This window comes from Eubalaena glacialis, chromosome 10 (genome assembly GCF_028564815.1).
Source record: "Eubalaena glacialis isolate mEubGla1 chromosome 10, mEubGla1.1.hap2.+ XY, whole genome shotgun sequence".
Classification (NCBI taxonomy): Eukaryota; Metazoa; Chordata; class Mammalia; order Artiodactyla; family Balaenidae; genus Eubalaena; species Eubalaena glacialis.
In genome coordinates this window covers 109,238,660-109,265,961 of record NC_083725.1, presented here as the reverse complement: position 1 = coordinate 109,265,961, position 27,302 = coordinate 109,238,660, and the positions used below count along the sequence as shown (strand labels likewise).

The following is a 27,302-nucleotide window of genomic DNA, read 5'->3' as shown; positions in this document are numbered from 1 at the left end:
AACCAAGCAATGCACATAAAGTGCATTATAATAATGCACTTATAACGCACTTATAATAATGCAGGACACATAGTATTTGACCAGTGGAATCCATTGTTATTAGTTTAAAGAATGGGTATAAGACAGGAAATTCAGGGTGACCATAAAAACCAGGGAAATCTATTCTGAAAAGCCTTCTCCCAAGTGGGTCCCCACATTGACCAATGCAGTCGGGAAAGTTACGTGTATCTTTAGTCAGAACTTTCAACAGTGGAAGCAACACAGAAGCCTCAAGGGAGCTCATTACTCAGGAGAGCGACAGAGAGCACAGCACCATCTGGGTATCAGGGGGCTTTACTTTCTCCTTCTCAAGCCATAGAATATGAATTCGAAAGAGCCTTAAACCAGAACTCTTGACTGAAGTTACACTGGGCTGAGGAGCAACTCTGGATCTCAGGGAGAGAGTAAGTTCACCTTCGGAATGTTCTCAAAGACGCTTGGTTCTCCCGTATTTACCCTCTGTCCTTCCTGTTTACTGAGCACCTGCCAAGAACCTAATAAAGTAAAACTTATCTTTGTTTCAGGCACCAAAACAAATAACCTTTGCTTTGTGACCAAGGCAGCAGTTCTAAGGAATAAGTGGGGACAGACTATTTTCCAAAGCAACATACATATGCTCTCACCTACAGAAATCTAAGACTTTTGGAATAGGAATTGTGTTTGGAGGAGTCATAGCTGGAAAGAGGATTCATAGGACCCGGAAGTAGGAAAATGATGGGAAGATTTTCATACTCTCCAGGTAAGTAAAGTCACTTTTATCACCTTTCTTCTTTGCCTTATATTTCCCATCTTTATGATTTGCAGGGTAAAAATAACATTTCTTAAGTACTTCCTATGGAACAGATACTATGCTAAGCTTTATGGACATTAGCTGTTTTAATTCTCACACCAATTCTATGAGGCAGGAACTATTAAATCCCTATTTTACAGGTGAGGGCAATGATTAAGCAAATAAAATTACTTGCTTAAAGCCACACTCCTGGTAATTGCTGGGGCCAGAGGTAGGAAATCCAGCTCTACCTGATAAGAATTTGTGCTTTTAGCAAGTATTCTATGCTAGACAATGGGCAGGGCTAAGTCCAGGCCATCTAGAAAGATTCATAAACCAGAAACTCTCATTTTCTTTCTCCCTCTCTCCCTCCCTCCTGCAAAGTTTACTCAGAACCTAATGTACTCGCTAGTCAAGTCAAGAGTCAAGCTGCTGGGGATCCACACAGTCTAATGAGGGAGACCCACAAGTAATTTAAAAGATGATGGTTTAAGCATTATGATGGAAATAAACAGAGGATACCTAAAGGGGTAAAGAAATGCCTCTGCTGCAGACTCTTGAAAAGCCACCTGTTTCAGGAAAAATCTGATGACATATTTTTTCAGGGATTCAGCATCTGGTCAAGGCAGTGGAATTTAGCATTTGGTGAAACCTAAAGCCTCATCCATTAGGCATTGCCTCCTTTCTTATTCGACTACAGGTTGAAAGGATCTTCCACCATGTAGAATAATCCACGCCTAGTCCCAGCACCACATGGCAGTTAACAGCTGGGGGAGGGAAGGTGAGGCAAAGGATCCTAGGAGTCCCAGACTCTGGCAAGATAATGGCAACGTTTGAATACGCTTCTTCACAATCTGAACCATTTTCTAAGACTGTGCCTGTCCTACAACAGAAACTACTGTTTGGTTATAAAGCCCGTGGGTCTACCAAGGGCACAGATATCAGGACTCCACTAACTTATCACAGAATATTGGTGTCTATCTTGGTTAATTATATTTTGTTTGAATTAAAGTAGCAATTCCTGTCCCAGAGACCCTAGAACAGTAAAGAAGAACACAAACCTATTATCAATATTTTTAAAAGGCCAATGGAATTTGTACGTTTAAATGATAGAATGTAGCACAGGCTAAGAGAATATATTACGGTTGAATCTCTGTTCCACCAATGACTAGCTATGTGACTGTGGATAAACTTAGTTTACCTTTCTGAGTTTTATTCCTTATGTCAAGAATGGGACTAGTGCTACATACTTTATAGAGTGACAAGAATTAAAGTAGATAATATGATCAAGCACTGAGACAAGGGCCTAATCCTTAGAACAGCACTGTGGAATAGAAATAGAATACAAGCTACACTGTCATTTTAAATGTTTTAAAAGCCACATAAAAAAGCAAAAGATATAGGTGGAATTTATTTTAGTAATATTTAATCATATTTTGTTTAACCCAATTATGCAAATTTTTATGATGTCAAAATATTTTATATCACTTTAGTTTTTTAATTTAAATTTAAATAAATTGAAACTTCAGTTTCTTAATCACACTATCCACACTGCAAGTGCTCAGTACCCACAGTGAGCTACCATATCCCACACAGCAGACAAAGTAGGCACTAATCTAATTACTGTAAGGAGAGGTGGGAACAAAACATGGCTCCAGCAGACCAGGAATTGATAGATACCAGGAAACTACTGGTAATTTTATTAATATGATCATGCTTTCTCTTTATGTAAAAAAAATCCTGGATTTTTTAGAGACATGAATACTGAAGCAATAAAAGTTGAAATGACATGATTTGCATTAAAATACTTTGGAACCAAACAGAAATGAGAAAGAGAGATGAAACAAATATATAAAACATTAGTCATTTTTAATCTGAATAACAGATATATGAGCACTTATTATCTCCATTTCGTGTTTATTTGAAATTTTTCACACTAAAATGTAAGAACTGGGACTCTAGTTGGAAAAATCAAAAGGCGTAATTCAGTGAGTGCTTCCCTTATGCTGGGCTAGGTTTGGTATTTGAAAAATTCTCTGAAGTAGTCAGTCACATTTCCATTTGAAGGATGAAGAATCCAGAGTTCAAAAAGTTTAAATGACTTGCCAAATTAATGGAAGCAGTATTTGTACTGAAGCAGTACAAAAATAGATACACATTGTCCCAACCTTCACACATCTTTTGGTTCAAAAGAATACAGAAATCATGAAAGAAACTACATTCAATGACAGTGATTCTTTGTATTAAAAATATCATCTCAGATTCCATGATATAACATTAAAGCTGGAGGAGACCCTGGTGTTCATGTAGAGTCAACCCATTGACCAAAGAAACTGGGTCTCACTGAAGATAAGTAACTTGCCCCATTATCTCACAGTTGGTCACTGTCAGAGGCACATCTAAACCTACCTTAGCATTGTTACCTCCCATATCCTATAACAACTAATGTCAACTAGAATCTGAAGTCTTGAGCATCTTGCAAATGGTATTTCCTTCTTGTGAAGCCTCTGTGCATTTTCCCCAACTTTTAAACATATAAGGAGTGACAAAAAGTAAATTCTCAGAATAATCTAATATGTGATAAAGCCAATCAGGGTGATAGTAATTTGGGAGGCCAAAGAGCTACATAAAAGGCTAGTTACATGCCAGGTCTGGCTCAAAGTTGTACATTTGAAGACATATACTTATGATCACAAATGTCTGTGTGATAGGTTCCATGTATCAACTGGCACATAGGAAAAAAGCATCCTGGAGTTGAGAGAGAGGAGGTTATCACTTGGAATCTCGATTTAAAAGGAAGATATAATTTAAATTCTCAAGCAACAATGATTCAGATAACTGATTATTAAGTGGAGAACCTAGACTCCATGCCTAAATATATTTAAAGTCCATTAATTTTTCTTCTCTTTCCTCTTTCTTCCTCCATCCCTCAGTCAATCTCTGGTCATTTTAAGAAACAGACTATACCGAAACCAACACCTCAAGGGAGAAATTTTGTAAATAATTGTTTTAAAATAATAACAATAATGTTATGGTATCATGTGCCCAAATCTAATTATCCTTTATATTTTTTTTCCAACAGGTAAAGTCACACAATGTTTCTCTCTTGTGACCTGCCCAGATTCCATGGAAAATAATGTCACTGAATTTATCCTCATGGGTCTTTCCCAAAATAAGGAAGTCCAGCAACTATGCTTCTTTTTGTTCCTACTCTTTTATATGATCCTCATGACTGGAAATTTTTTCATTATAATAACTATTCAAAGGAGCTCAAATCTCAACTCTCCAATGTACTTCTTCCTTAGCTTCCTATCCTTTGTTGACATCTGCTATTCCTCTGTTACAGCCCCCAAGCTGATTATTGACTTTCAAGCCAAGGTCAAGAGAATCTCTTTTGATGGTTGTATGGTCCAGCTCTTTTTTGTCCATCTGCTTGGCTGCACAGAGGTCTTTATCCTCACAGTGATGGCCTATGACAAGTACATGGCCATCTGTAAGCCTCTACGCTATTTGACCATCATGGACTGGAAATTCTGCTCCATATTGGCAGTGTTCTGTTGGTTAGGAGGCTTTGTACATACTTTTATCCAGACCGTGCTCACTGTACAACTCCCTTTCTGTGGCCCCAACCTGATCGACCACTACTTCTGTGACGTCCACCCTTTCCTGAAGCTGGCTTGCACAGACACATATGTGGTGGGGCTCATTGCAGTGGCCAACAGTGGCATGATTTCACTGAGCTCCTTTGTCATTCTTGTGGGCTCTTACACGGTCATCTTGCTTTCCTTCAAGACTCACTCATCAGAGGGGAGGCGCAAGGCTCTGTCCGCATGCGCTTCCCACATCACTGTGGTCATATTATATTTTGTCCCCTGCATCTTCATCTACCTGAGACCTTGCACCACTTTTCCTGAGGACAAGATAGTGGCTGTATTTTACACTGTCATCACACCCATGTTGAATCCTCTGATCTACAGCCTGAGAAACACGGAGGTGAAAAACGCAATGAAGAGACTGTGGATCAAGAGGCTGTTGGGCGGAACAACCTGGGAATTGATACAGCCTCCGTTGTACCAGTTTCCAAAAGGGTTACTGGGAATTAGTCAGTCATTAGCCCTTAATCCTATCACACAAATAAATAATTGAATATCATATAAAGAGTCTTGGATTTGAAGACTAACGATCTAGTTTGGAAGGTAGCAATCACCAGTAGTTTGACTTTAGTGATATTCTAAAGATACTCTGATATCTGATAAGAGATATTCCCTACTGGGAGCCTTGAGTGGATTAAACATTTGTACAGGGAAATCTGACACCTAACACAGTCTATTTCGTAACAGAGAGTGCTATTGCCTCTGAGCAATGCCTCTAAGTGATGTGGTATGTCAGGTATACATATATTCCAATAAAGGAATGATACCAAAAACAAATGCTGAAGTTGATGTCGCTATCTTTGCCTTGCCTGTTTCCACATTGTTAAATGGATTGAAGCTACTTTTCCCACCACTTCCCAGGGTTATACAGAGAATCAAATGAGATGGAAGTAGAGGTGAAAGCATTTTGTCAGTGGCAGGAACTGCATTCATTGATGTTATTGTTGTTACCATAACCTTGGCAACTCCAGACATCTAGATAACCCTCATTTAAAGGATTTGATTTGGGGTTGAGGGGTTTTTCTCACATGATCATTACTAAACAGTTCATAGATGGGAATTATTTATGTTGATATTACAGTACAAGCTATACTGGGCTCAGAATGTTTAAAAACATGCTCACCTATAGTGAGGGCTATCTGAGTCAAGGAAAGGGTTTTTAGTGGTTGCTGGGGTGAGCCACCCAGACCCCCTTCAGGATGGAGGTACTCATTCCCTCAGTTGCCAGGAGGGACGGCTGCTCTTAGCTCACTGTTCATCCTTCTCCAGATAATACCTCCCCCCAGGGCAGTACCAATATCATGTCCTCCTCCTCCACCAGGCTACAGCCAGGAATGGTCAATGTGGTGATAAAAAGACCAGGGCCTCTTGCCTCAACTTGAAACAACTGTGAAGGGCCATCCCAGCTCTAAAGCTCCTTGTGGGACCATCTAAGATCTTTTTTGTTACTGTATCATGGTTCAACTTCTCCCCTCTGCCCAATTCTGCTTCCTTCATTCTTCTACAGACGTTGATATTGGGAGTACTTCCCAAGAAATTTTTACACACAAATTCAATCTGAGAGATGTTGCCTAGGGAACTCAACCTTTGACATAGATTTATAGTAAAGGGGGAAAATATATGCAAATATTAAAATAATCAAAATTATTTTTGCATGACTTGAAGAGAGTTCTACCTTCTGAGCAGGTTTACCTAACTTGTTTAACAATATCATGAATAGATAAAAATGTACAGTTTAAATCTTGAACTACCAATGCAACGAACATAGCACTTGATTTTTATGTGGCTGCCTAACACCTTCATAACCTCTCATCATTGAAACCCAAGAAATTGAAAAGTTCTGAGTGAGTGATCTTCTTTTCTTTTCTCTCCTGATGAGTAAGGAAGTAAACCCTGGCTTCCTTTAAGCACTGAATGGAGACTTTAAAATTTCAAGAAGTGTGCTCCAAAAAGCACTGAGCCTCCTGGGGCACAGAGCCTGGAGTAGGGGCCCCACATGCCCTTGTTAAGGGAAGTACAGCCTCTGGGTCAGTTTAGGACTATTTGACTGGCTACAGAAGCAGGGACTGTAGCAATTGTTGTATGCTGATTATTTCTACCCTCCCTTTTTTCTACTTTATATCAAGTATAAATATCAAGTATAAATATCAAGTATAAATATCATCCTTATATCAAGAGCACAGTAGTAGCTAATATTTTAGGATTCACATGAGATAATGATTGAATTGACAACATCCACAGAACTATGACTAAGTCCCCTGTGTAGAGAACATAAACTATAGACCAAATGAGGACAAGGGTAGATACTGAGAGGCATCAGGTTGGACTCCTGAACATCCTCTGTACTCCAGAACCACTCTCCACCCTGATGCACCATGGTCTATGTCCTCTGCGGTGACCTTCATGGACTGCTTCAGTGGGTTCCTCTACTGTAATAAAGAAAAAGAAAACTAAGAGACATCATTCCCTGGATCTTCCTGTCACATTTTTACTTGTCTACCGAACTATTGTTTGCTTCAACAAGTCTCAAGACTTGTAACATTGAGTGTCTCTGATTGTTTGCCAATGAGATTGCTATTGCTTTCAACAATGACCCTGGGCATGAAATTTTCCTCACTCTGCTCCAAATAAAGAGAGTCAACTCCCTCCAGAAGTGGAGATGCCTGTCCTTATAGACTGATGCTCTGCTGTGATAGAACTTCTACACCACGTAACTGGAGGGTGAGTGGATGGGGCAGCCTGAGTATAAAATGCCCACAGACTCCCATTCTTCTTTCCAAGGTTGGGTAAATTTTCTTGAATAAACTTCTCAATTTGTTGTATACTTCTGGTCAATATCCAGAGTTTTTGAATCATTATTTTTGACAATTTTGTCCAGTTTTATTGTTGCTTCTTAGAGATAGATTTTATGAGCTCCTTATTCAGCTATTATGGAAGTTCCACCTTCACAAACCTTATTTTTAATAGTAAAACATTACAAGCAAATATCAAAACATATTGAAATTTTAAATAATGAAATTAGGAAATCATTGGTGCATGGATAGGCATAAAGTACAGCAAAATATTAACTCAAATGTATCTTGCTCCCATGTGGTATAAAAATATCCAGGAGTTCCTGCTAGTCCCAAGGAGGAGGTGAAAGGTGGCTGAAAGTCGGGGGAACTTCTTTGGGGGCTATGATGGTGAGATAACTCTATGACAGGGGCTGCAGGACCAACAGCCTAAGCCAGGGGCCATATGGAGGATATGGCTGAGATTCAGAGTTGTATAGCCAAGATGAGCCCAAATCAGCAAAGGAGAATGAGAAATGGCTACCCATACTATATAATAACTCCTATAAATCAATAAGAAACATTTTAAGACACAAAGCTTATGAAAAGACAATTTATAGAAGAAAAATGTAAGCAGCCAATAAAATATGAAAAATTTTTCAACTCACCAGTAATCAGGAAAATATAAATTGCTTTAAAATGCATCATTTTTTACCATCAGTTTGGTAAAAATGTAAAAGGTTGATAATGTCCATCACTGGTAGAGTGTGGGAAAGTAATATCCTCATATACTGTTGGTGGGAATGTAAGCTAGTAACTGGAGCAGAGACCACTCACTGTCTTCCCTCCTATAGGCACACAGCTAGACCACATTGCTGACCACTGCTGTAGTTAGGAGTGAACGTAAATAAGTTCTCCCCAATAGCATGTGAGAAGTGATGTGGACCACTTTCAGCCCTGACCACTAGAAGCCTCCCATGAACACTCTCCATGCTCTTTCCTCTTCCACTGCCTGGATGCAGATAATGCTGAGTCTTAATAGATGTCTGTGTTGGTTAAGTCTATGTGCCAACTTGACTGAGCCACGGGATGCCAAATATCTGGTTAAACATTATTTCTGGGTTTGTCTGTGAGGATGCTTCTGGAAAAGATTAACATTTGACTCAGTAGACTGAGTAAAGCAGATTTCCCTGCACCATGAGGATGGGTATCATCCAATCCATTGAGGGCCTGAATAGGACAAAAAAAGCAGAGGAAGGGAGAATTCAGTCCCTCTGCCTGACTTGAGCTGAGCTATTGGTCTTCTCCTGCCCTTGGACTTGGACTTATACCATCAGTGGTCCTGGTTCTCAGGCCTTTGGACTCAGACTGGAACTACACCATCAGCTTTCTTGGGTCTCCAGCTTGTGGACTGCACATCTTTGGACTTCTCGGCCTCCATAATCTCTGAAGCCAATTCCTGATAGTAATAAATATGAATGTAAATACATATATATGACTCTCGGTCCATGGTACTTCATTATGCGAGCCCAAGGAAACTAATACAGAATGGGAATGAAGAATAAAGATCAAAGAAAATAAATTTTAAAACAAGAGGGACCTTACATAGATCAATGATAAAATAAGGAATATAGTTAGCTCAGTCTTGAGATTAGTACACACACACACACAACACACACACACACATATGTTTTGGAAAATATATAAGATAATGTAATATGAAACAGTTAAAAGAATGGCACTATGGGTTCCAGTCCAAGATGGTGACAAAGGAAGTTCCTGAACTCACCTCCTCCCACGGACACACCATATCTACAACTACACATAGAACAATTCCCTCTGAAAGAAATCCAAAGACCAGCTGAGTGACCCCTACACACTGAGTGAACAAGGAAAAACCCACACTGAAATGGGTACGAAAGGCTGAGACACACTCTCACCATAAACCATTTTCCTAGCACAGGGACAAGCGATCAGGAGAGAACTCCCAACTCCCAGCTTCTCTCTGAGGAGTGAAGATTCTGGACCCAAAATCTAGCATCCCAACTTTTAAGAATTCCACCTGAGGAATATACCCCAAAACACCTAGCTCCAAAAGCCAACTGGGCTTGTACCCATGAGACCCACAAAACCTTAGCAAACAAAAAAGTAGTTAACAGGCACATGAGTATTTGCTGTGGCTACCCTCCCTGGACTCAGTGCGGAGGGAGCAAACAAAAGACTCCCATCTCCCAGTCTTTCCCTGAAAGAGGCTTATTTGCATAGTTCAAAAGCTGTTGCCTTAGGGTCCAGCTTTCAATCAGCCTGCTTCTAAGTGCTGACTTTGGGACCTTGACAGGTCTTGGCAAACCCTCAGCTACTGGGAGCCACTAAGAACTAAGAAGGCAGCTTGGACAATCACAAACTTTTGAGAGACAACCAAAAGCTCAGGCCAGGCTGAAAATAAATTTCACCTCCTACGAAGACCACTCCATCAAGACTGCAAGAGGTGTTATTTTATCTAATGCATAGAAACTAACACAGAGCGTCAAGGAAAATGAACAGAGGAATATGTTCTTAACAAAAGAACAAGATAAACCTTCAGAAATAGACTTTAATGAAATAGAGATAAATTACCTGTTAAAGAGTTCAAAATATTTGTCATAAAGATCCTCATTGAGGTCAGGAGAACAATGCATGAACAAAGTGAAAATTTCAACAAAAAGATGGAAAACCTAGAAACTACCAAACAGAAATCACAGAGCAGAAGACTACAATAATTAAACTGCAAGATTCAGTAGGGTGGTTCAACATTAGACTAGATAAAGCAGAAGAAAAAAGAATCTGTGAACTCAAAGACAGGCCAGCAGAGCTCATTCAATCAGAAGAGCAAGGAGAAAAAAAATAGAGGAAAAGAGTGAAGGCAGTGTAAAGGACTTATGGAACACCATGAAGCAGACCAATATTTGCATTATAGTGGTCCTAGACGGAGAAGATAAAGAGAGAAAGTAGCAGAAAGCTTATTCAAAGAAATAATGGGGAATCCCCCAGTGGTCCAGTGGTTAGGACTCCACGCTTCCACTGCAGGGGGCACGGGTTCAATCCCTGGTCGGGGAACTAAGACCCCACATGTTGCGCAGCATGTCCAAAAAAATAATTAATTTTAAAAATTGTTTTTAATTTTTAAAAAGAAATAATGGTTGAAAACTTCCCTAACCTGGAGAAAGAAACAGACATCCAGATCCAAGAAGCCCAGAGAGTTCCAAATAATATGAGTACAAAGAAACTCACACCAAGACATATTATCATTAAATTGGCAAAAGTTAAAGACAAGGAGAGAATCTTTAAAAGCAGCAAGAGAGGGCTTCCCTGGTGGTGCAGTGGTTAAGAATCCACCTGCCAAGGCAGGGGACACAGGTTCAAGCCCTGGTCCAGGAAGATCCCACGTGCCGTGGAGCAACTAAGCCCGTGTGCCACAACTACTGAGCCTGTTCTCTAGAGCCTGTGCGCCACAACTACTGAGCCCGTGTGCTACAACTACTGAAGCCCATGCCCCTAGAGCCCATGCTCCACAACAAGAGAAACCACCACAATGAGAAGCCCGTGCACTGCAACAAAGAGTAGCCCCCGCTCACCGCAACTAGAGAAAGTCTGAGCACAGCAACAGAGACCCAACACAGCCAGAAATAAATAAATGAATAAATAAATAAATAAATAAATTTATTTATTTATTTATTTTTTAAAGGCAGCAAGAGAAAAACAACTTCTTAGTACAAGGGAACCCCAATAAGACTATCAGCAGATTTTTCAGCAGAAACTTTGCAGGCCTAAAGGAAGCGACATGATATATTCAAAGTGCCAAAGGAGAAAAAAAATGCCACCCAAGAATACTCTACCCAGCAAAGTTGTCTTACACAACTGAAGGAGAGATCAAGAATTTTCCAGACAAGCGAAAGTTGAAGGAATTGATCACCACTAGACCAGCCCTATAAGAAATGTTAAAGGAAATTCTTCAAGCTCAAGTGAAAGGACTCTAATTAGTAACAGCAAAACATATGAAAATATAAATCTCACTGATAAAGGTAAATATATAGTTAAATTCAGAATACTCCAATGTTGTAACAGTAGTGAGTAAATCACTTATAACTCTAGTATGATGGCTCAAAAATAAAAGTATTAGAAATAACTATAACTATATAATTTGTTAACAGACACAAATGGTAAAAAGATGTAAATTGTGATATCAAAAAAATAAATGGAGGGGAGTAGTAAAAATGTAGAGCTTTAGTATGTATTTGAACTTAAGTTGTTATCAGCTTAAAATAGACTATTATAAATATGTTTTATGTATGCCTCAAGGTAAACACAAAGCAAAAAGCTATAGTAGATACACAAAAGGTAAAAAAGAACGGAATCTAGGCATACCACTACAGAAAATCATCAAATCACAAAGGAAGAGAGCAAGAGAAGAAGAAAGAAACAAAGGAATTATAAACAGCCAGAAAATAATTAACAAAATGGCAATAGTAAGTCCATACCAATTAATAATTACTTTAAATGTGAATGAAAGAAATTCTCCGATCAAAGGACACAGAGTGGCTCAGTGAATTAAAAAAAACAAGACCCAGCTATATGCAACCTGTATCCTTCAACTTTAAGGCATAGACTGAAAGTGAAGGGATGGAAATAGATATTCCAGGCAAATGGAAACCAAAAGAGGAGCAGGGGTTGCTATTCTTATATCAGAAAAAAATAGACTTTAAGTCAAAGAATGTAACAAGAGAAAAAGCACATCATGATATAGTAATAAAGAGATTAATATGTGGAATCTAAAATAAAAGGTCAAACTCAGAAACAGTGTAGAAAAGCTGTTTCCAGGCTTTGGGGGAGGGGGGAGGGGAATAGGGAGAGGTTGGTAAAAGGGTACAAACTTTCAGCTATAAGATGAATAAGGTCTGAGGATTTAATGTATAGCATGGTGACTATTGTTGACAACATCATATTGTATAATTGACACTCACTAAGAGAGAAGGACTTAAATGTTCTCACCAAAAAAAAAAAAAAAGATAAATATGTGAGTTTGCAGGGTGATGGATGTGTCAATTAACTAGATGGGGGAATCCTTTTATAATGTATATGTATGTCAAATCACCACCATGTACACTTTAATTATCTTACAATTTCATTTGTCAATCATATCTCAATAAAGCTGAAATAAAAAATAGAAAAAAAAAGAATGGTGCTGTGGACTGAATTTTGTCTGCCAAAATTTCATGTTGAAGCCCTAATCCCTAATGTGATGGTATTTTGAGATGGAGCCTTTGGGAGGTAATTAGAGTTAGAGGAGGTCATCAGGGTAGAATCCTCATGATGGGATTAGCAGCTTTATAAGAAGAAGAATAGCTCTCTCTCTCTCTCTCTCTCTCTCTCTCTCTCTCTCTCTCTCTCTCGCTCGCTCTCTCTCGCTCTCTCTCTCTCTCTCCCGTATCAGGACACAGCCAGAAGGCAACCTCTGAAAGCCAGGAAGAGTGACCTCACCAGGGAACCAAATCCACCAGCACCTTGATCTTGGCCTTCTAGCCTCCAGAACTATGAGAAATAAATTCCTGTTGTTTAAGCCACCCAGTCTGATATTTTGCTATGGCAACTAGACTTAATACAGATGAGTACATCTACCTACACTGATATTGAAAGAGCTCCAAAATATTTAATTTTTTTCAAAAGGTTGAAAAACAGTATGTGTAATATAATAGCATAGATGTAAAAAAAAAAAAAAGTGTTGATCAAATTCATGTATTCTCAACTCTATCCACTAACGCTCCACAACTCCAACGCTGGCCTCTTCACATTTAATAGAAAAAGTTCTCTGCTGCTACAGTGATCATCAAAGGAAGAAAAAGAGCCAATTATTTTTCTGCTCTGTGAGTTGGATGATCAGTTAGTCCTCCACTTTCTGGAGGCCACGCTCAGGCTTTATGGCATGATGACAACCGCAGGTGACTAATTATGCCCTCAGGAGCTGAGGCAAAGAGTTAGGAAAAGTTTGCAAAGCTAGGAAATTAGTGTCATCCCTTGGGGGTTCTTCAGAGTTAAGAATTTCTTTCACCTTGAGATTCCCCAGGAGCTTCAGGTTAGTAATTAAAGGCATGATTGGATGCTACAAGAACACATCCCCACTAAATGTGCAAGTCGCTAATGAGCTCACAGTTCCCAACTCCTGTAACCATACTGTGGACCACAACCAGGACACAGCATCTGCCGGTATCCCTGTTAGGTCCACAAAACCATACATTTTAGAAGCAGCTGGGTCACCATGCCAATGCCGGAGGACAGAAGCCATTTCTTTCCCGTCTACCCCTTCCCCAGACAGGTGGCTCTGGAAGGAAGGGGGAGACCACCATTTATGGAATACCTACTAAGTGCCAGGCACTTTATCCATTGGTCAGACCAATGTGGCACCGAACGCCAGTGCTCACCAAGATCCACAGCTCTCTTCTGCCAGGGTACATGGCCAAATGCTATTCCCCCACCAATGGAAGGTGGGTGAAAGTGATATATGTCACTTACAAACCTGGCCTGTAGAAACCTCCCACCCACTGTCTTCCACTTTCTCTTCCTCATCTGCTACCTGGGTGGTGGCACTCTGGATGACCTTGACAGGTTTGGGTTAAAGGTGGTGAAGCCTGTACTAGCCCAGGTCGTTGAATGGTGCCAGCCACATTAAACTGTGACATATGTATTAAACCACTGAGATCTGGGAGTTGTTTGTTATAAAACCAGTTAGCTTACCCAACTCAGCCAATCTATTTCACCATCTGGAAAATACAAATTAAATCACATCTTTTATTTACCCAACGAATGGCTCGAGGCTACCTCTGCCTTAATAGCAGAAGTCTTTTATCTCTCATGTAATGCTGGACCCCATCTCAAACCAAAGTGTCCAAGAACACTCAGGCCAAAGGACTCCTGCTTCCAAAGGCCATGCAGGGAGGAAGAACTAAAACTCTGACCAGGCGTTGTCTTTGGTAATAGCCATGTAATTGGTCCTGCATAATCTGATGGGTGTGTGCTGACTGCTGCATTGCGGCTGCAGGTCTGGAGCCCTGCCACGCCATGGTGTGACTCCATCCTTCAGCTCCAAGGTCATAGTTACCTTTGTCCACCGCCACGTGCTCAGCTAATGCTCGCCAAAACACAGTGGCCTAGGATGGCTGGACCGAAAGGGGCTTCCAGCCTCAGGCACGTGCTGCACAAAACCAAGCCTCCTACCCAAACCCCAGTGCTGAACCTAATGCACCAACACACGTCCCCTTTCCCCTCATGGTGGGCTCCCTCTTGGTGCTTTTAATATTCTTTTATGCTTATGGATTATGGTCAATGTCACCCTGAACCACCAAAACAGGTTTCCTTAACTGTAAATCTCAGAGACCAAAAGTTGGGGGAGGGGCCAACCCTTTCCTTCCCAGAAAGCCCCTTGAGCAATTTGTATGAAAACTGTGCAAACCAAGGGGAGAAGCAGGTTTTGCTTTGCCTCAGGAAAAACATAATAATAATAAGTGCCTATACACACTACATCTGCATACTTAATCAGGGCACTCAATTAACTTAGAACAAAGACATCTACTCCAAGGAAACCTTCTGCCTCTACCTATATAAAGAAGCAGCATCTTGAATTTTGCACACATTATGTTACTTGAAGCTGTGAGTAAATACTACTATTCTCATTTTACAGATGCAGAGGTTCAAAGATGTGGAGTGGCTTGTCTGCAGTATCACAACTAGTAGGTGGTCAGCTAGGACACAAATCAGGTCCATCTGACTCCAAAGCCTAAAACAGTGTCTGAGGATCAGGAAGCTGGGAGTGGCTTAGCTGGGTGGTTCTGGCTCAAGGTCTCCCAGGAGGTTGCAGACAAGCTGTTGGCTTGGGGCTGCAGCCATCTGAGGATTGACTGGGGTTGGAGACTCTGCTTCCAAGATCAGTTGGCTGCTGGCAGGAGGTTCAGTTCCTCACCACGTGGGCCTCTCGTAGGGTTGGTTGTTCATGAGAGACAGAGACAGACAGACAGACAGACAGACAGATGGAAAAGCTGCAGAGTCTTTTACAACCTAATCTTGGAAGTAACATACCATCACTTCTGCTGAATTCTATTGGTCACACAGACCACAATGTGGGAGAGGAAAAGGGTGGGTTGGATACCAAGTAGCATTGGGGGCCATCTTGTTGGTGGGAAGACCACATGGGATTTTTTTTTTCCCTTCTTTTTCATATCTAAATTTCCTAAATTTTTTTTACCATAAACATATATGTTAAATTATAAGGAAAAAAGCTACTGGCTGCTGGAAAGTGCACTTCCTTAGCCCTGCTGTTGATTTTTAGGCATCTCCCATCAACCTCTGAGTTCCTTTTCTTTTTTTTTATCATCATCATCAGTAACTTTTATTTGTTTTTAAGTTATGTCAGTTGACAAACTACATATTGGGGAAATCTACCTTTGGTCATGACTGAAAGATAAAGACCAAAAGATACTAGGAAATATCCAGTTAAACTATATCTTCTTTCCACCAAATCTCCTCTCTGACATTGTCAAAATGACCTTTTCAACCAACTTTGTCACAAATTTCACAAGGCTATATTAACAATAATTACAAGACTGTAAAGAAAGATTGATATGGAGTTGGGTATGGGAAGTGATCAGGTCGGGACCCATGCCTGAGCAGGGGACACAGGAGAGGAGGGGGACACAGGAGAGGAAGGGGACATCACAGTCTTGCAGATCCTCCCTGGGGAGCGAGGGTTCTACCCACATGTTGGGCACGGAAGATGAGTGCCCTTAGCTGATTTTAAAACCAGTGGGGGGGCTTCCCTGGTGGTGCAGTGGTTGAGAGTCTGCCTGCCAATGCAGGGGACACGGGTTCGAGCCCTGGTCTGGGAAGATCCCACATGCCGCGGAGCAACTGGGCCGGTGAGCCACAATTACTGAGCCTGCGCGTCTGGAGCCTGTGCTCCGCAACAAGAGAGGCCGCGACAGTGAGAGGCCCGCGCACCGCGATGAAGAGCGGCCCCCACTTGCCACAACTAGAGAAAGCCCTCGCACAGAAACGAAGACCCAACACAACCATAAAATAAATTTAAAAATAATAATAATAATAATAATAATTTTTTTTAAAAGCCAGTGGGACTTACAGGAGGGCTGTAAGAAACAGAGACTACATTCGTAAAGCGCATGCACATATGCTTGCTTCCTCCTGGGAACAGCACAGAGAAAGCAGGTAGAAAACTGCCTGGGGCTCTGGCTCGCTCCGCACGACTGCCGCAGTATGCACCCCAACACGCGCTAGGAGGCCGCCGTAGCCACTCTTGCTCCCCGTGCTGTTCCTCACTAGAGTAGAAGTGCCATGGCCAAGGAGTGTGCACTCACTTGGAATGGAACCAGCTCAGACCTGATCCTCGGGGTTTCTGCTCCAACACCTTGGGCCCTACCCACACCCCCAATAGAGTGTGACTGCCATTGAGCACCCGAGAACTCCTGGCTCCCACCTGGCTCTGACTCTAGCTCCTCCACCTCCAGCCCAACTTCCCACCAAGGTGGTAGCTGCTAGCACACCCTCGGGGACAATATGACCCGTGCTCGCTTCAGATCCAGCTCTCGGATTTCCTTTGCTAATCGTCTTTTCCTCCATTGCCCTCTCACAGCCTGGCCAAGGATTGCGTTCTCAGCACAGTCCTCTGGCGCCACCTATTGGCGGCATTCAAAATCACTGCTGTCAGCTGACAGCTGCGAACGCGTGAGTGCAAAGGCCTCAGCTGCCTGCAGGAAAGTGAGATAGATAGGATATAACCATCGTTTTGGGGGGTAAAGCCTAGGGTCTCGTGTTTTTCTTCAGAGGGCCCCGGGATCCTCCACATTCATCCACGAAGGGAGCTGTGGGATCGCAGAAGGGATGGAAGGGCTGTAAGAACTTTGCAGAGCAGGGCTAATCCTCTTTTCTCCCTGCTTCCCCCTTCTGCTCCCCAGATGCCGACCAGGCCTTCCACCCTGGCAGAGCCACGCTCAGCCGGGAGCAACCAGGTGGGCCCCTGTTTCCTCCAGCTGAACAGCTCAGAATCTAATATCCAGAAACAACTTTCACTTTTAACAAACTGCAACTGAAGGCACTCCAAAAAGCCTTGTTGTTCATTTTAAAGAACTTCGTAAAGCTGGACAAATATATTTTGAAATATGTTGTAGCTTATTTTTTTGAGTCAAGAAGAAAAATGCTGAAGTTTTAATTAGTCTCAACAAGTACTCCATACTCATTGGGAAAAATTAGAAAGTTTAGGAAAGTAAAAATAAAAGCCACTCATAAGCCCACCATTACATTATTCTGGAGTTGTCTTTCTTGTCTTCTTATGTGCTGACCTAATTGTTTACTAGAATTATTTTCTTATAGTTCTATACATTGTTTTTCTCACTTCAGCTTTACATGTTATAAGAGCCCAGGTGATCACTTGATTTTTATTTCCCATTGTAACTGAGCAGGACCCTATGAAGCCCTCCTAGGTCAGACCTCCCCCACTCCCCCCACACCCACCCATGTCCTCTGCCTGCCTCTTGTCTGTAGAAAACCTTTACCCAAAGAATAAATTTAATCAGAAAGGTGAGAAAATGCAGAAGCAAAGAACAACAGCCAAACAAGACAAAATAATGATAGTTTAGCCATTAAACAAAGTCAAGGACATTTAGCTCCTCCTCAAGGGAAGTAGAGAATATTCTGAGCCATATTCTTTGAGCTGTTTTGCAGATATTAAAACCCCCACCTGGTAAACGAAGTTAACTACATGATGCCCAGACTGCAGCCATGACATAAGAGCTCCATCTGCACAACTCCAAGAACTGGCCTCAAGGAAATGGGAACAAACCAGCCCTGGAAATGAAGATTAACTGTATTTAAAACAATCAAGATGACATTGATCAAACTGCCATATGACCAATTTCAAGATGATTGTCAGAGCTGACTGTGCTGTTCTGCACGTAGGCCCCCCATCCCCTGCCTATACACCCTGGAAACGCCCCCTTAAAAGCTCTTGCCCCCAGTCGGCAACAGAGAGTTGGTTCTTTGGGACACGAGTCCACCTTCTACCCAGCATTGCCAGCTTCCTCAACAAAACTGTCTTTCCTTTTACCCAGCACCTATTTCTCAGTATTGGATTCTTGAGGGATGAGCAGCTGAAGCTGAGTTCAGTAACACCATGATACCTCAGTTTCTAGGCTACACCTGGGTATTCTTTATCAAATTAAGTGCTAGAAGAAGGCAACACTTGAATGCTGGCCCGTTTTGCAGTTTAGCCTGGTTTTTGAACAGTATCCAGTTAACAACAGGTCACTGATAGAATGTGAAGGTTTCTTGTACCTTCCTGCCTGGACCAAACCAATAGTATATGCATAAAGTTCTGGGACAAGTTTGGCCTGAATTAAAGCACGAAGAATGTGGATTTGTTCCCCCAGCCCAGAAAGAAGCCTAGCAGAGGGCCTTCCCTGGTGGTACAGTGGTTAAGACTCCACGCTTCCACTGTAGGGGGCACGGGTTTGATCCCTGGTCAGGGAACTAAGATCCTGTGTGCCACGTGGTGTGGCCAAAAAAATAAGCCCAGCGTAACTAACTATAACATAATCTTTAGTGAAGGCCTCTAGGATAGAGATGTAGGCAGATCCTTACAGTTTTCTCTCACATGTTAGATACCTGCAGGTTCTGTTCCTAATTGCCTGTGCTAAGAAACTGACTACATATTAAACGAAATCATCTACTGTTGAAAGAGATGACTAAGAACCAAACTTTGGAGTTGATTCAAATTCCAGTTCTGCCTATTACTAGCTATGGGGCTGTGTTTTAGTTAGTAATTGCCACAAAAATGCCACATAACAAATGACCCCAAAGGCATAGATTCTCATGGAATAAATTATCCTCATGGATGTGCACATCACCTAGGAGCCAGCTGACCTAGACAGGGCTGGGCCATGTAGCTCTGCACCAAGGTAGAGTCTCGGCGGGCGTGGTTGGGCAACTCTATTCATTCTGGGGCCCAGGCTCACGGGGCAGCTGCCCAGGGGAGGTTATTTTCATGGCAATGAAGAGGGAAAACAAAATCTCATATGGACTAGATTTGGAATGAGTACTTCTGTTCACATCTATGGGCCAAAGCAAATTGCAGGGTGGCCTTGTCTTACGTCCAAAACAAAGGAGAGGGAATGCATCAGGCCACCATCATCACACGTCTCAGATCCACCCATCTCTCCAAATTCACTGCCACTTCCCTCACAAGTGACCATCATCTATTTCCAAAACCATTCCTAAGACAGAGCCTCTAACAGGCTCCCCTGCTTCCAGGCTCCCCTCCTACAACCCATTCTCCATGCAGTGACCGGCACATCAGCACACTCTGTTGTGGAAACTCTGATGGCCTCCCACGGCTCATAGGCTAACTTCCCATCTCCCCGACCGCGGCTCACGAAGCCCGACTCACTCCCGACTGTCTCCGGCTTCATATTGTGCCCTTAGCTTCCTCACCAGTGAGGCCCTAAAGACCACAGCCTTCTCACTGCTCTTCAGAAGTGCCAGCTTCATTCCTGCCTCAGGGTCTTGGCACACTGCCCCTCCTGCCCACTCCCTCCGGGGCTGGCCTCTCACTCCAGCCGCAGTGTGTCGACAGATACGGGTTCGATTCCTTCTTAATTTCCTGTCTCTCCCATAGGCTCTTAAATTCCACAAGGACAGGGATTATGCCTGTTTTGTTCACAAATGTACACACCGAGGGCCCACTGCCAGCCTGTAGTACATGATCCATACAAATTTAAGTCGATAAATAAATAGCTACACTTACTGGGTGTTTAATATATCCCAGGCAATACGTTGAGTGTCTCAGCATGTTACAGCATCAAAAGTATAACCACACTCCTACCTGCCATCTTCTTTCTTCCTGAACTTACCCTCAAGGGCCCTCTCTGCTGGGACATGAAGATGGGCCCTGGGAACTTCCCAGTTGAAGTTGTAATGGTCAGATGACCATTCAAAACACTTGTGGGAAGATGCCCTCCTAGGGAACTGAGTCTCTAAACTTCCTCAGCTTTAACAAGAAGACATCCACCAGCACCCAACCCCTTCAGGCACTCGGGGCTGTGTATTCAACAAGCCACAGATGCTGCATTCCAGACACCTCGGGCAAACTTCAGCTCTCTGTCACCTACTGCTTATCATCTTTTTTGTTTTGTTTTGTTTTTTTAAGAGAACGAACATATGGTGACCAGGGGGGAAGGGCGGGGGGCAGGAAGATAGTTAGGGAGTTTGGGATTGACATGTACACACTTCTATATTTTAAATGGATAACCAACAAGGACCTACTGTAGAGCACAGGGAACTCTGCTCAATACCTAAATGGGAAAAGAATTTGAAAAAGAATAGATACTTGTATATGTAAAACTGAATCCCTTTGCTGTACACCTGAAACTAATACATTGTTAATCAACTATACTCCAATATAAAACAAAAAGTTTTTTTTTTAAGATGCTTATCAAAAGTAGAAAAGTTCTGTGATTTCCACTCAGTCAGTATGGGCAGGGGGAGAACCGAAGCTCAGGCCTCCAAACTTCTGGACCCGCACCATCCTTCCTACCACCATGTATCTGGAAGCATCTCTTTAAAAGCAAAATATTTTCTATCCTCAATGAGGCAAGTAATCATGTCTGGAATAATTCCATTGTCATATGCTCCAGATCTGTGCTTTTTGCCTAATCAGGAAAGTAATTACAGCAAGGGATCTCAGGCAGAACTGGACATACTATGGGAATCCATGCCTGGAAAACTGACCTGATTTCACCCACTATTTCAAATAAACAAATCAGGAATGTGCTGGAATTGTCAGTAGTTATTTTGACTTGGCAAGCAGGCCAGCATTTAGCCGTAGTCTCCAGATGGTTGGGACAGGCGAGGAGGATGAGAAATGAGAAAGAAAGGGAAGAGGTGGGGAAAGAGAGAAAGGGATTGAGAGGGTGCGATCAGCAAGGGAAACAAAAGATTTGATAGGACCCCGCCTGCTCTGCCCGATGGCAATGACCACTGAGGACCTAGTGGGACCTGGAGGCCTGGGCAAACGTATCTCCCGCTGAACGTGCTACAGTGTGGCCTGTTCTGTGCAAGAAAGTATACCCTTTACTCGCACTAACCAGTCAAGGGTCTGGTGGTGTCCTTCCTTCCAGCCTATTGTGGTCACTCACCCTTGTGACCACCGTGCAGTTTCCATGCAAAGAAAATAGAGAAGGCAAAATTGTGTGTATGTATGTCTGTGTGTAAGCTTACTTATGTATACACACACACACACACACACACACACACACGCCTGGTGCAGCGTCTTAAAGGCGAGACGGTTTTAATCAACCTGGCTTACAATCCTAGGGTTCTTCCCTGCCAGGGTCATCAGGCACAACCTCACCTCACCTCACCCCTCCCTGCATGCCTCATCCTGAAGCCCTCACCATCCTCCAAGAGGGCACATTCACCCCCCGCCTCCCCCCTTATATCCTCCAACTAAAATCCTGCTTAAGACTTGGCTCACATGCCACCCCCTCTTATGCTCCTGGGACCCCTGTCACCTGTTCCTTTATCGCCTCCAGTATTTCGTGGGGTTTGTTGTGCGTTTGCATCACACGTGCCCCTGGCCCCTCCCTCTAGACTGTCTGCTTCTTACGGGCAGGACTTGTGCTGCGTTCACCCTTTGTGTCCCTGATGGACCCGAGGAGTGGGCACTGCCGCCGTCCAAACAGTAAATAAGGCAGGGGTTGATTGGAGAGCGTGTGGCGACACTTTCTCCTTGACACGATGTAGCTGCACTGCCTTGTGTGTGAAAACCAGTTGGTGCGTCTGGGTGTGAAATGTTATTTTTCTCCATATTTTCATCATCTAACATACTAAAGATTTTATTTACGTATGTTGTTTGTCTGCCTCCTCTTACCAGGATGTAAGTTCCATGAGGGCAGAGATTTCTGTCCATTTTGTTCACAGTAGAACCCTCAGCCACCAAGGTATAGTGGCTGGTGTATAGTAGGTACTCAGTACATCACTGTTGAATGGATTAATTTGTTTCAGGCAAGAGGAATAAGAGAGATCTTAGAATCATCTCAGTCTACTTAGAGTTTGCATCAAGGCATAAGGGAGCGAGATGAAAGAAAAAGTACCCAAACTGCCACAGTCTCCCAGCAATTCTGAGATTCCCCAAATCCACCAACCACAAAACCCTCTAAAAATCCTGGAGGCTTGCCTAAGGCATATAAGCCACCCCCAAGTGGGTGTCTGTCTATCTGCAGACCCACGTCCGACCCTCTGTGAACACAGGCAGCCACACCTTAGCTGCACACTCACTTCCCCCAGGTCTCCACTTCATCACCCTCCGTGTGTGTTTCGGGCTGAATTATGTGCCCCTGAAGTTCATATGTTAAAGTCCTAACGCCCAGTGTCTCTGAATGCAACTGTATTTGGAGACAGACTCTTTCAAGAGGTAACTAAGGTAAAATGAGGCCATTAGAGTGGGCTGTGATCCACTGTGACTGCTGTCCTTATAAGAAGAGGAGATTAGGACACACAGAGGGACGACCATGTGAAGACAAAGGGGGAGATGGTCGTCCACCAGCCAAGGAGAGAGGCCTCAGAGGAAACCAACCTGCTGACACCTTGATCTCAGACTTCTAGCCTCCAGAACTGTGAGATGATAAATTTCTGTTGTTTAAGCCCCCCAGTCTGTTGTACTTTGTTACAGCAGCCCTAGCAAACCAAAAGGATGTGGGAAAATCCCAAGGGAAACGTGTTTTTGTTAAGGATGCCCCAGCTGAATGCAGGAAACTAAACCGCTCGATAAGTGAAATGATTTGGACATAAAGCAAGGAGGGGGAAAGTCAAACAGAGGCATAATGTGTTGACATTTTTTATATTTGGTATTTATAAGTCTTTTAAAAAATTTTTTTCAGGCCATTTTTTTCCTTAAAAAACAAACCAAGAAAAAAGCAACCAACAGCAATACTCTGTACAAGTATAACAAACATTAGAAATATGCATCATTCCAAAATAGTTACAAGAAAATTACAGTTTTAGAGTCCACATCAACATATGCTATTCATAGGTGCCCCCAAGGGAAAAAAAGCTACAGTATGTTAAGTACTCGACTGCTACACATAGTCTGAAAACTCAGAACTTGGACTTTGGAGGCAAATCAACATCAGTCACCAAGACTTGTTTAGCTCAGCAAGTGCAATCAAGCATTTCAAAAGAAAACCAGGCTTTTTCATCCCAGATGAAAAGCGAACATGAATCATCTGCATAGTTGGCCCCAACCCCAGGAGCCTCTAACTTGGTGATGCCCAAATCCAGTGGAGTCAATTATGCCAAAATCTAATGGTTGTTACATGGCCACAGGGAACAGACCCAAATGTCATTTCCTACTGGTGCCAATCATCACGAGATTTAACTTTGCAGACAAAACATCCTTGCTCTTGGGAGAAGATATCAATGGCCCAAATCCCCCAAACTAACTCATCCCATCCTGGCTGGTTTTCTGTATGCAACTGTCAAATACTAAGCAAGGGCGATCACACCATCCCCACGATTCCACTGGACTCCTCAAAGTTTAGTTCATTGTTCACTGTTCCATTGTTCCTGGAAGGGTTGGGGGCAGGAGCTCAAAAGCACTTTCTCTTTTCTGGGACCAACCCCCAGCCCGGGTGTCCTTTATATTTACACATTAATCTTCCCTTTTCACTGTGCTATAAATACCCTCACCAACCCCCCCCCCACCCTTGGCCCATCGCCAGGTCTCTTCAGGATGCAGAGAAGCATCGTGACCTTCGTGTGACCTGCCCATTTGGAATCCAGGCCTCTCCACCACAAGCCTTCCTCCCAGGATTGGGAATGACGTCTGAGAGTGGCTGCTGCCCATTTCCCAAGATCATCCCAGGCGGAAGGGAGGAAGATTTCTGGTTTTTGCATTTTGACACAATATGTTTATGATTACTGTTGCTTTCATCTTTTAAAGGAATTTTTCGAGTTAAGTCCTTCCCTCCGACTTCTCCACGGCAGCGGCAGTAATGTGGGCAGGGCATACATCCACATGGGATTTGGTACACTGGCACCCATCACCATGGTTTCCTGACAAATTGGAGTGGGAAGGGGTGTGACCCACAGAACTGCTGCCTGAACAGGAACCACTGAAGAAGTTACGGAACTCTCCAAGATTTGCGTGCAATGGGCAGCCTTCCAAGCGTGAAGGCTTGGAAGCAGTCGCCCAAACCCAGCTTCACTCAACACCCCGGGACGGCACGGCTTCCCTGATGCAGACCTTCAGAGCCAAAGAGGAGGACCCAGTCTGGCCTGGCCTGGCCAGCCCACTCCTCCAAGGGCCTGATACTGAACAAACTGCTTTCTACCAAAGAGAGCAAAGGATTCAGCAAAAAGTGCAATTTCCATTTGGGAAGTAACGTTCTCCCAAAACACAACACCATCACCACTTCTCCTTTATTCCTTTCAGTACCTCAAAGGGAGAGGGAGACAAAAGACGTGCAGCACTCAACCTCTGAACCGAATCAAGGGCTTTCCGTACGCGGTGGTTCCCCCTTCGTGACCCTAAAATACCCAACTGTCCAGTCAGTGATCGAAGTGCCGGTGAGTTAAGGAGCACGGCAGGGTCAGGAGACAGGCTCCCACAGATCCACGGTGACCAGGGCACCCTGCTCCCATTTTCAATAGGACACATCGTCCTATGTTTACAGCAGGATTTATGACTGTGGGAAACGGCCACAGGACTCCAGGGACTTGGTCATTCCTTCATAAGACCTTGTACACTTCATTGCCTATTGGAGGAGAAACTCAACACATCTTCAAAATATAACCTGAGCCACAATATAAAATAAAAAGAAACAAATCCTTTCGTGTTAATGCCTTGAGAAGTTTACAGATTATGTACCAATAAAATAAATCCACATAGATTCTGAAATTCTCGGTGGATACACATACCTGAAAGCCAAAAACAACAACAACAAAAATCAATCTACACTTTAAAAAATCAAGGTAATTACAGCAGCAGTATAGTGAAAAGAAGTTTTAAAAATAATAATTACATCTTTGATACAAATTCGAACTTTGTACACCTCAGTTCCAAGGAATGACTGTTTTAAGAGTTTAGTATATATATATACAGCAGATACGGGTATGTGTCACTGCAGATACAGACTAAAGCCAGTAGACTCTACGGAAGGAGGGATTCATCTGACACTGTTTTCACACGGAAGTGTTCGCAGATTGCCACGCTTTTAAAAACACACACACATACACGGACACACAGAGACACATAAAATGCCAACCTGAGTAAAACGTTACTAAAAACCTAGAGCATCATGAATCACTAAGTCACATATTGCACCTTTAAATAATCCTTCTTACCACATACAGAAATGAGAAAAAAGATCAAATGGGGACAATAAAAGATTATTGTGTCACTGAAGGCTTCCTCTGCTTCCCCCCGACCTTCCCCCACCCCGAAATTCTCACGGTGATAATTTAGTTTCCACTCTTGCTCAACCAATGGGCAGAAAATGTGGCCATCAGAAGTGTCTTTGGGGAAAAATAGGAGGGGAAAGGGGAAGAAAGAATAGAGCACGAAACAGGGGATGGGGGAAGTTGGGGAGGATCTCCTCTAATCAAATGAAAACAGGAATGTTACTGAGAAGGCTGAACCTCTGATACTAAACTACTGTTTAAATATTCCACATAGTCCAATTATGAGATTCAATACAAAAATAGAGATCTACTGAGTTTTACCTGTGGAAGCATAATTCAGAAAAGGCACATGTTCAAATAGAAAACCCAGGCAGGAGAGGTACCACGTAGCCCTCCCTCCATGATAATCATCCACAATTATGTATTTTCCATCAGCTAGATTCCAAGATACAGTAGGTAAAAATAGACCTCTGATACTTAAAATATATTCAACCTAACACAATCCTGGCTTTAGCGTGTGAATCATATAAAATAGTCTTTTTAAAAAAGAATGTCTTGTAAAAGAAAAAAAAAAAATCATAGCTCACTTTTCCTGGTGTTCTGTAATTCTCAAGAAAAAAAAAAAAGAGTGAACTCATCCCACTGATAATCAGAAACATAGTTGATTTGCTCACCACCCATCCACAGCCCCTGATAGCCCCAACTTCTCATTTGTCATATTTCACATGTGCAGCTTCACACTCTCAAATTAGTTCTAACAAAACGGAACAAAGAATTAGGATACTAGACATATAAAAACATGTCAACATCGGGGCATTTTCCTTTGCTGTGGGTGTGACGGTCTGGTTAACTCCAGAAAGGTTTTCCTTTGGAATTTAGGCAATGTAACCATTTGTCTTTCCGAACGCGGTTACTGGGGCAAGGTTTTCGTAGATTGTCATTGCAGTTGTGTTCTGGTAGATGAGATCTACTTTCGAGTCCTTCTGGGATCTGATAATATCCAAAACACACTGATTGAGGAAAACATACTGGTCCTGTTAGAAAAAGAAAGAGAGAAAACAAATGAGCACAGGTCCCGAAGATGAGCACCCAAGGTTTTTTTCAAACAGATTACTGCCCTCCAACCCCACCCACCCCACAGTGAACACTCCAAGTTCACGTAGGTCAAGGGGTAGTAACATAGTGGTGAAATCTGAAACCACAGACAGCAAGGTTCTCATCATTAATGGTTCTCAATGAGAGCGGCGCACTCCCCGCACCTCCCCGCACCAAGGAAAAGTACCAGAATCTTGGGGAAGGGCAAAGAAAGAATGTGGAGGAAATAATGCACTAAAAAGTCCAGCAGGGTTTTCTTGGCTAGGGAGGAAGTGGAGAATGAGTAAGCTGTGATTCTCAACAGACAGGGTGGGTTAAAGGGGGATGATCAGGGCTGAGTTGGGGGTCCCCATCCTGAAGGGGGTGTAGAGACAGGGGTAATGATTGGGGTAGACCTGAAGGTCCCCACGCTTCAGGCAAGCACATCAGAATCTGCAGGTAGCCATTAAAAAGAGGAAGAAAGGGTGTATGCTGAAAGATATC

At 42.7% G+C, this 27,302-nt stretch overlaps 2 protein-coding genes across 2 annotated transcripts in view; one reads left to right on the top strand and one right to left on the bottom strand.

Moving 5' to 3' along the window:
- Positions 1 to 3,934: 3,934 nt before the first annotated feature.
- Positions 3,935 to 25,058, top strand: LOC133099931 (olfactory receptor 4S2-like). Its single transcript, XM_061203763.1, has 6 exons — positions 3,935 to 4,910; positions 16,906 to 17,030; positions 17,228 to 17,281; positions 24,431 to 24,602; positions 24,757 to 24,890; positions 24,975 to 25,058. Exons 1-6 carry the CDS (start codon positions 3,935 to 3,937, stop codon positions 25,056 to 25,058), a joined length of 1,545 nt encoding a protein of 514 aa, XP_061059746.1.
- PTPRJ (protein tyrosine phosphatase receptor type J) overlaps positions 23,175 to 27,302 on the bottom strand; it is a 166,823-nt gene continuing 162,695 nt past the window's right edge. Inside the window, exon 24 of the mRNA XM_061201764.1 lies at positions 23,175 to 26,758. Coding sequence (XP_061057747.1) covers positions 26,600 to 26,758 — 159 coding nt within the window. The 3' untranslated portion in view covers positions 23,175 to 26,599. The remainder of the gene's footprint in view (positions 26,759 to 27,302) is intronic.